This window comes from Phlebotomus papatasi, chromosome 3 (genome assembly GCF_024763615.1).
Source record: "Phlebotomus papatasi isolate M1 chromosome 3, Ppap_2.1, whole genome shotgun sequence".
NCBI classification, from domain to species: Eukaryota; Metazoa; Arthropoda; class Insecta; order Diptera; family Psychodidae; genus Phlebotomus; species Phlebotomus papatasi.
In genome coordinates, this window is record NC_077224.1 from 84107397 (window position 1) to 84117736 (window position 10340).

Below are 10340 nucleotides of genomic sequence, written 5' to 3' on the forward strand. Positions count from 1 at the left end.
GAGGATAAAGAGATGACAATAAAAGTCACCCAACAAATTAAAGACCAAAGCAACTGCAAAGTACAATAAACTACACCATTTTATGTTTATCACCCAATCATCCTGAGAAATATCTTGAGATTTTAATAATTAACTTTTTTCTTCACACGAGATACGTCTCTCTCTCCGTCAGTTACACCTTTCCGTTTTGAAGAGAATTTTTCAATTTAAATTGAGATATGATTGATGATGCATCTTACACAATCAGCCAACGTTAACGCAACAATTCCCAAACACTCATTAATTTCAGCTTTTTTCCATCTGAATTTTATAGCAGCTCCACTGTTTCTTCTTTTCAGTACACCTCACACAAATAAACATTATACCGCCAAAAGGTGGATCACTACCCTGATTATACAGAAATCTACAAGAATATTTCCGAAAGTTTCGGGAAATTTTCAAATTTTCGAAATAATTCGGGTAACAAAATAGTATAGTACAGTTATTCCACAACTACTTAAAATTAAGTCCTTATTAAGTACTTATTAAATGCTTAATAAGTACTTAATGTGCTACCCAAGAAACTTCAGAATTGAGCTTAAGTATCCAAAGTTTATTTTAAAAAGATAATTTCTGCTAATTTCGAAATTATTAAAATTTGATAGAAATTTTGTCGTTGTGTCGAAAACTTTTCTGAAACATTAAAAGCCCCAAAATCCGGTGATCATTACGTCCAATTTATTGGTGATCTCGTGAAGTTGTAAAAACAAGGGGAAAAAATTCCAAGACACGATTCTGAGTGTGACTAATAAATTCTGTAATTTATTATAAAAATATTGTTGAGAATCAAAAATGGCTACAGAAAGCTCTGAATTAAAAATCAGTGTTAAGTCTCTCTTAGCTTGTTGTAGGTGAGATTGTTAAACGGATTTAGACTATCAGGGTTTAGCTCAAATCCCGAAGGTCTTCAAATCCTAATGACTCGTTTCCAGTATCTAGTCCTAAATCAAAATTTCCCGAAAATCTTGAAGAAGTTAAGCCCTAAACACACTTACGACTTAAACTGAGAGGGGGCTTAACATAATTACAATGAAAATAATGATCAGATTACAGTAGACCCGGTGGACTCTCTCAAATTCGGGCATTTGGGACCAAATTTTTATCCGAATTAGAGAGAAATTCGGACGACAATCCTTTTGAAATGCAACGATTTTTATTCATCATGACAATTCTAAAATTAACACGTTTTAAACTTAATATTTTGGCGCTGGCATGCAAATATACTGAAATTTGGTACAGTTACCCTGTATTTTTTTTAAAAATATATTTAACTATCGCACAGGATAGGGTAATGGCAGCAGTGTATAAAAATTACGGTTAAAGGTAAGCGGTGCTTCGGAATAGGCTTACATCCGACTCCTTAATTTTTCCTTTGCTCCGCTTTTCTAACAAATGACATTTTAAATGAATTTTTGAATTACTTTCTTGAAAACAAACTTGAAAAATACATGCTCTACGGTAATTTATATTTGGATAATAGCGGCCACCGCTGTCTTTACATTGATTTAGTGTTAAAATCTTCCAAAAAGAACAAATATTTAGATAGATTTCATTATTCATCAAATATTGGAATAAAAATCCATCATTTTAATCAATTTAATTTTAGTGTCCAATTTTATCCTCAAAGTGTCCAAAATAAGAAACTGGACAAAATTATGAGCCTTCCCCCTATGTCTTTTTAATCTTTTTAAAACTTTTATACTTATTCTACAAAAAAAAATCTTGTCTTATATTTTCGAGACGTTGAACAAATTCAAAAAAACCATCCGGATTACGAAGCAGACATCTGTCATATTATCTCCCAATCATCCAAATAACGAAGCGGGCACTGTATTTCAGGATGGCATAATGTTTAAATTGCAATTTTATTAAAATAAATGTCTTTTCATGAACTTATTCAGTTTTGTGAAACACATCGGCTTAAGCTTTCGAACTTCCAACGGGTTTTTAGGTAAGTTCTCTTTGATATACCTTCGAATCGGTACAGGAAAAAACTTGAACCGGAGAGAGATCTCAAATCTGAAGGAGAGAGAAGAGGCATGTCTTATAATAATAAGATTTCTAAATACGATTTGTCGGATTGCGATCAACCATATTGTCCTGTTACAAAAAAAATCGATAAAGAAGGACCTAGCATCAAAAGTAGGGGAAAGTACTCTCCCTTTGAACGTTCATGCCTTCGAATAATGTGAATTTTCTTTAAGTTTTCCCAAGAGACTTAAATATTTCTATTAAATATTAATTAGCTTATTATCAATTATTGATAATTATGTGACAATCATGTGGAAATCTCTTAGGAAAGGTAAAAGAAATTCACATTATTCGAAGACATGAACGTTCGAAGGGAGAGTACTTTCCTCTACTCTGCAGAAACGAGATGCTTTACCACTTTATGATAATAAATACCATCATTTCTAGAACTGTATACAACACATCGTTTTAGCTTGCTTATGTGTATTATCAAATACTTGGCTCTGCGCATGTGCATAAGGTGAACCAAGCACTTATCGCTAGTGATACACTTCCTCAATCGTTTGACAAAGTTATTTATTTTTTTGCTAAACTTTAACTATTAAATTTCCAGAGCTTCGAAATTCTCTATAAGGGTAGATAGGGGAATGTTGGAATGGTTCGCACAGAGTGAACATTCAAACAACGCAGATTTTCTCTTTGTTTGCAAACAGATAGTTCGTCATTCCTTAGCCATAAGAATAAGATAGATAATTATTAAGCTCATGAGACGAGGTGAAAAATGGTAAGTCAGCTCTTTGGAAACAAAGGGAAAATTCACATCGTTTGAAGGTTCAATCTGTGCGAACCATGCCCTACATGACTAAACAGGGAAAGGCTTTCAGGCTTCACACATCGTCAGTTGGATCAGCATTTGTCGTAACTTTCTCAGCGCCTCATCAGCACTTCTTCTAACACCATGGAAACACACACACTATACAAGAAGTGCTGATGAGGCGCTGAGAAAGTTACGACAAATGCTGATCCAACTGACATGTTCTGCCTTCGAATACTTCATATTATTCCCATATTACTTTAATGAATCTGACCTATGGCAGTATATTTGAATAGCTAGTTTCAAGTTAAACATTTCCGGAAAAAATTAGGCCAGGTTCGTTAAGGGAATAGGGGTAAGCAAAGCATGCTACCTTCGAACGACTCAAGCTTCGAACAACTCATTTTTTTCAAGATATTTTTAATAAATTTGATTAATTATAATATTATAATTTAATAGCTAGTCCAGTGCCTCAAATATCCTGGAAAAGCCATTGGTCAAATCAGAAAAAATAGTTGTTCGAAGCTTAAGTCGTCCGGAAAAGAAAAAATTATAAAATGTCTGAAGACAGAGTCTGTGCGAAGGCTGAAACCGATTCATTACCGATGCAGTCGGATTGGAAATTTCAAGACCTTTCCAAAAAATCAAAATTTAACCAAATCGGTTGAAAAATAGACCCTACAAAGTAGTTTTTTAGTAATTCACCTTCCCCTAAGTCTTCATAAAATAAGCATTAGGGTAAGTGTGCCAAATTCTGGCCAGCTTGCAATTTCGGCCACCTTTTTTGTTCCTCGAATTTCCATGAACTTTTAGATTTTACGTACTCTAGATAATATACAATGCAAAAGAATAACAAAAAATGTAGCTTCGACAAACGAGATGACGTGAAAAAGATATTGGAAGAATTCCCGAAGGGCAAGGAATTATGAGAAGGTGGCCGAAATAGGGCACCAAAGCTATGTCTATATTTTATTCATTTTAAAATGTATTAAGATTGATTTTAGAGTAAATAAAGACGGTAAACTCTTAACAAGGTTCCAAGCAACACTCTTACAAAAGAAAGAATAAAAAAAAATCAATTTGTATTTAAAATATTACATTTCAAACTTGAGATTTTGACGCTTGCATGCAACTATGCCGAAATTTGACACACTTACCCTATAAAAGTGATTTTAAGATCAATATTATTTTGAAGTAAGGTATTTTAAAGGAGATAAAGGAACTAGGGGAAAGCGCGCTACCTTCGGACGATTTATGCTTCGCACAAATAATTATTTTCAATGTTTTACAAATGAATTTAGCCCATTATAATATAATTATTTCAATAGCTAGTCCAATGCAATGTCTCATATCTTCAGAAAAATGCTATTGGTGAAATCTATAAGGAACATAGAGAAAAAATTAAATTGTCCGAAGGTAGCGCGGTTTCCCCTATGCCTTACTCGCAATCGGTATTTTTAGATAGGGATAAGGTTGTCTAGATTATCAGTCCCTTACTGGATCTTCGAATGGAATATTTCTACTTCTTTCAACAAATCATAAAAAGAAATATTCCAGTCAATTCTACACTTTCCGAAGAGTCTAAAAGTGTATAAACCATTCTATAGAGAATAATGATGAAATCAAGGTTATTTGGCTGAGTTAGCGAAGTTTTTGCAAGCACAAATCGTCTCTCATTTGCGCTTTACTTTTCAAAGAAAGACGTAGTCGTGGTATTTTTGTGTGTTTTCTGGACATTTCCAGGCATGGCGGGAAATTTTAGTTTTCTCAGTTTTCGTATGGGTTTTACGAATATGAATATCTTCAGATTAGCTGGTGATATGTTGCATTTGCTTGCGATAATAGTGCTATTAGTGATGATATTGAAAACTCGATCATATGCTGGCATTTCCGGAAAGTCCCAGCTACTTTTCGTCATTGTATACGTGACCAGATATTCGGATCTCTTCACCACTTACATCAACATGTACATCACTGTGATGAAGATACTCTATATATTAGCATCTCTGTCGATTGTACTTTTAATGGTAATATTCCGGAAGTCATATAGTCGAAAACTGGATACCTTCCGGATTGAATTTCTCCTCATCCCAGCTACCATCCTCGCGCTCCTCTTCAACTATGACTTCATAACGCTGGAGATTTTATGGACATTCTCCATTTACCTGGAAGCTGTGGCTATCCTACCACAATTGTTCTTCATCATCAAGTCAGGCGAAATTCAACCCATGATGGCTTTCTACTTAATCGCCATGGGAACTTACAGGGCTTTGTATATCCTCAACTGGATATATCGCTACATTGAAGCAGGGCATCACGATTTCATTTCAATCACGGCAGGAGTAGTACAAACCGTCATTTACTGCGCATTTTTAGTTTACTACAAAATCAGAAGTAAGATATCATCCCTATTCCATTTCAAAAACTTCATCCAAATTAACCGTAGATTTTGGTTTCATTTAAACTTTCAAATAAAAATGGCGTAATAACGGGAAATTTAACAATTGACAACTCTGTCAGTGGACAACAAGTTTAACACTTAACATTATAATTTAATTTTAATTATACCAAATTCCTGTGGTTTTCCTAATTTCCCATAGGATATTTTACAGTCAAACTTGTTGTTTTTCCACTCCGTTTAAACATATTTGCACATCTGTATATAACTAAGAGGATATTGCCTTGCATTTTGTGATGATATTTGCTATTGGATTTATTTACCAATTTCATGCAAATATTTATAGCACTATCAGTGTGTTATATTGCTATTGCGCATCGTACAATGCAACACGGTATGTAGATGATGATAAAATTAGAGCACCAAACAGATAATTAATATTATTTTATTGCTCAAACACGAAGAATGAGCAATAGGGGAAAGGCTCATAATTTTGTCCAGTTTCTTATTTTGGACACTTTGAGGATAACATTGGACACTAAAAATAAATTGATTAAAATGATGGATTTTTATTCCAATATTTGATGAATAATGAATTCTATCTAAATATTTGTTCTTTTTGGAAGATTTTGACACTAAATACGTTAAATTTTGAATATGATTTGAGTTGAAATTGCTTTGTTGAAAATTCAGTGTGAGCAATTGCTTACGAGAAATATGACAGAACTTCGTGTTTACTTCAGTCTTATTTAGCTGTGATGAAGTACTAACAATGTTTCTTCGGTTTTTTTGAGTGATATTATTGAATATTCATTGATTATTGTGTTCATTCACGTTAGTAGTGATTTGTACATTTGACCTGAAGTGAGATTTGCCTTGCGAATTAGATTTTTCGTGTGAAAAATGGGAAATGTTTTAAGACATTTACCAGTGAGGTGATGGTTCTTATATTGGACCAGTGTTTTTCTCACGAAATTTCGTGAAGTTTTAGCTTTTGTGATGACTAGGTTGGACAAATGCCTGGAGAAACAAAGGAGCATCATCTCTACGAAAGAGATGTAGCGAGAAAAGCCTTGAAAAGTTCCCGGAAAGGCCAGGGAATGAGCGAATCCGCACGCACTTGGAGTACCGAAGTTAACTCACTTTAATGAATGATATGGAAAGTTTCCGGGCTTCTTGTGACTCTACGTTTCCCCTACATGAACAGGAAGAGGACTTGGTAAGATTGGTTAATGAAATGAAGAACAATGGGCATCCTGTTGAGGCGGATTAGCTGTCCAAATTTACAGACAAGTTGTCCAAATTAATAAACAAGTTGTCCAAAATAAGAGCCAAATTCACCTCTACATATCAATTCATTTTTAAACGTATTAAAACTAATTTTAGTAAAAATAAGACGATAAATAGCTTTCTAAGTTTCTAAACAACCCTTCTGAAAAGAGAGTAACAAAAAAAGTCAATTAGTATTGAAAATATCGCACTTCAAACTTGGAACATCGATGCTTATAAGAAGACTGTCCAAAATTATGAGCCCTTACCCTAATTGATAGTAAGTTAACTAATATTTAATAGAAATGTGTAAGTCTGCTAGGAAAAGTAAAAGAAAATTCACATTATTCGAAGGCATGAACGTTCGAAGAGAGAGTACTTTCCCCTACACACAATCCAATGGGTTTTTCTATTTTTGCTACTGGGCTACAGGTCAAACGGTGAGAGATATCAACATCCGGACATCAATTGCATTGTATAATCTCTAGAGTAAGGGAAGAGCACCAGCAATCGGCAGGGTTCCTCAGATCGTCAAGTTATTACCGTATTGTTGTATCCATTCAAATGAATCTTTAAAAATTATTTACTACTTTAAATTTAAACCACTTTAAATTTAAAAAGAGGCTGCGATTAACTTTTTTTCCTCATAACTTTAACACTTTTTAGGTGTAAAAATATATCAACATTTTTTAATGTTAATTTTACACCTTTTCAAGGATAAAATTAACATGAAAAATGGTAACTTTAACCCATGATATACCTAAAAAGGGTAATATTTACACCGATTTTGGATCAATACTGCAGGGTAAAATTAACTTTTTCGGAATGTTATTTTGACTTTTTCGGATTTCTCTTAGTGTATGAACTACTAGTGCCGAAAATGTTTTGCATAATCACGAAGTTTCCGTAACTTATTCCAAAGACCTCTCCAGTTGGTATGCAATTTTTAGGTGTCACTGGAGTGAATTCGCGGGCTTTTTTCGGTCTCGAGAAATTCATTGAAAGCGGAACTCCCTGTATTTAACAAAATATGTTATTCCGTGTAAATTTATGCTGCCCCTAGTGATGGTTCCATGAACCTAAGGAGTTGCAACAAATGTTTTGAAACAGTTTGAGCCCGATTCGAGTTCTTGACATTTCGTGACGAATATAAAACGTTCCATTAATTAAGAATATCTCCTAATTATCTCCCGGATCACGAGAAAATCGATTAGGGAAATACATTATGAGGGTTATGAGGCTCGGATAAAAGAACAGTCGAAAAATTAGGAAAAAAAAGAGACGAGTCAGATGGATGTAAAAATCAATAACCTCTTGATTCTTAATGAATCCACTCATCAAAATGAAGAAAAAAAGATGAGTTCAAGAGGAGGCAACAAGAAGATAATCAGTTGGAGCAACAGAGAGGGATAATCCTCCCCAATAATAACTGACTTATGATCAGAAACTATTCATCAAGAGCATGGTGTTTGTTTCCACATTCTCAAAGCACCTCTGGCTCATGGAATGAAAAATACCTCAAAAATTTCAGCCCATCGCTAAACGAGCCCCAAGAGAGATAAATCAGTGAAATTGTCTGCCAACGAGAAAATATATTATTGCAAATTGTTGACAACACAGGTCGAGAGATTTCTTCTTAAAGCAATTACTCTCCATGACAAATTTACAAGCTTCCCCAGTCGCACCTCGTCAATCTCTTCTGGCTCTTTCCGTGTTGCAATGAAGATGATCTTCTGGCACAAGTGATCATGTTTGATCAACTCTCTAGTTCTTAGCCTGGTTTTTTTTTTATTTCTTATTCTTCTGTTATAGCTCTCATGTCAAAATCGCTGTAAAGGTCAGCTCAGAGCAATGATTTACGAAGAATTATTTTAAGCATGAGAATTATTTCTGACACATGATTTCTCTCGGCACAAATCACATTGAAATTTAATCTTTTTCCCCATCACTGATCTTCAGTTGATCTCACAATTTCTGCCCATCTCCTATTTGGCATTTTATGACAACTAAACCATTTTTTTCCCAGTTTTATTGCAATCCCCCTCAAAAATACTGAGAATTCCGTCTGGTGATCTTGAGATGATCATCATATTTTGTCTTCAGGGAGTGTGTGGTAAAATGTGACCATTTTATGGTTCAATATTTTCTTGGCCTCAAAAATATCAAATACCGAAAAGCAGAGAAAAAGAACAAACAATTGGGGTAGAAATAAAACCTTACCATCTGACAGAATAACCGAATTTTGATTCAAATGAGTCCGGTACACCCTTCAGATCATGAAAATTTCATGTAGGGTAGAGTCAGTACTTTTTCGCCAGTAAGCACTTTTTCGCCACCTACAAATAAAATCACTTTTTCAGGGAATTATGAGCTCATAGAACTACGAAATGACTATTACTTCGTAACCTCTAGTCCAACGGATCAGAAAACCATAACTGGTGCTCCACCGATTAGATTATTTGCAAGTTAATTGAAGAAATTGTCGACAAGGTGAACAGTCACCAAAAAAATATGGAGTTCTTAATAAACTTGTCAACGCTCAGAGAAATTGTCTTGCATTATTTTATGTTTTTTCAGTACAGTATTCGATGTTTTCTCACTGAAAGTCAATCCGTTATTAACTAAGCTTCGCTCTAATATCATTATTTAATAATGTTTTCCAAAAAAATAAAGCAATACGGATGTGGTGAAATAGGGCTTACTTTTTTCAGTTGTGTAAGTACTTTTCGCCACTCATTTTTCTAAGCATTTTACAAGTGGCGCACCTCGCGGAATTTAGTTGAAACAGACGTAATTGTCAATTGATTTTTGTCGCAAACAAAAAATGTGTAAAAAATCATTCGAAATACTCTAATAATTGTCTAATATACGTGTTAAATAAGAAAAGTACTGTGCAATGTACTTTTGCGGGTTTTGGAAAGCTGCTGTTTCTTAAAAATCAATTAAAAACAAGTGGCGAAAAAGTGCTTACACAGTGGCGAAAAAGTGTTTACAAAGTGGCGAAAAGTACTGAAACATGCATTGTTGCAGGAAATGTATTTTTTCAACTAGATGCCCAAAAATTCCCGGAAAGTCTCCTGGTTCATTAGAGAGACAATGCTTCAAAGCACTTGTACAGAAAATTTCTTTTTATTTCGACAAAAATTGTAAGAATTACAAGGGTACAAAACCTTAAGGTGGCGAAAAGGGCTTACTCTACCCTAATCGAAATTCACATCCCTTTCTTTCTTTAAAGCTTTGCATATGTCTACCCTACTTTTTCGCACTCTTCTTCTTCTTTTGAACATCACACCAAACTAAATTTAGTTCTCATTGTGAGAAAACTGACGTTAAAGAAATTTAGTAGAAAGAAATTTCACAATGAAATCACAATTCATCGTGAAGTGAATAAAAATATGAATTTATATTGTCCTATTTGACAATTACAGATAACAGCTGTCAAAATCAAATACATATTTAGGAATAGATCTTAATAGAGATAATTTTTCAAATCATTTTTATTTGAATTGCTTTTTATTAATGGCAATAAAAAACAGAGTGTAAACTCTGTCGAGTCATTGAATAAAAAGTTAGACACCGACAGATTAAACCTGTCACAAGTAATTTGACATTTTAATGTTAACTGTCACAGAGATGAATTTGCGCTTTTCTAATTCAATTTCTCCTCGCAAAATGTTTAATGGAAATTAGAAAATAAAATCGCAAACTCTAGGACAGCAACAGCCTATTAGATTTGACATTGACAGATAAGAGCGGTCATAGCAACGTTCATTATATCAAAAATTGTTTCAAAAACATATAAAGAATGATTCATCAAAAATATCATCTACTAAAAATTATGTTCTCAAT

The 10340-nt window shown here is 33.9% G+C and overlaps 2 protein-coding genes across 3 annotated transcripts in view; one reads left to right on the forward strand and one right to left on the reverse strand.

Moving 5' to 3' along the window:
* LOC129806097 (frizzled-4) overlaps positions 1–10340 on the reverse strand; it is a 70886-nt gene that overhangs the window by 29522 nt on the left and 31024 nt on the right. The window lies entirely within an intron of this gene.
* LOC129806099 (ER lumen protein-retaining receptor-like) overlaps positions 4449–10340 on the forward strand; it is a 7030-nt gene continuing 1138 nt past the window's right edge. The window contains exon 1 of the mRNA XM_055854451.1: positions 4449–5218. Coding sequence (XP_055710426.1) covers positions 4570–5218 — 649 coding nt within the window. The 5' untranslated portion in view covers positions 4449–4569. The remainder of the gene's footprint in view (positions 5219–10340) is intronic.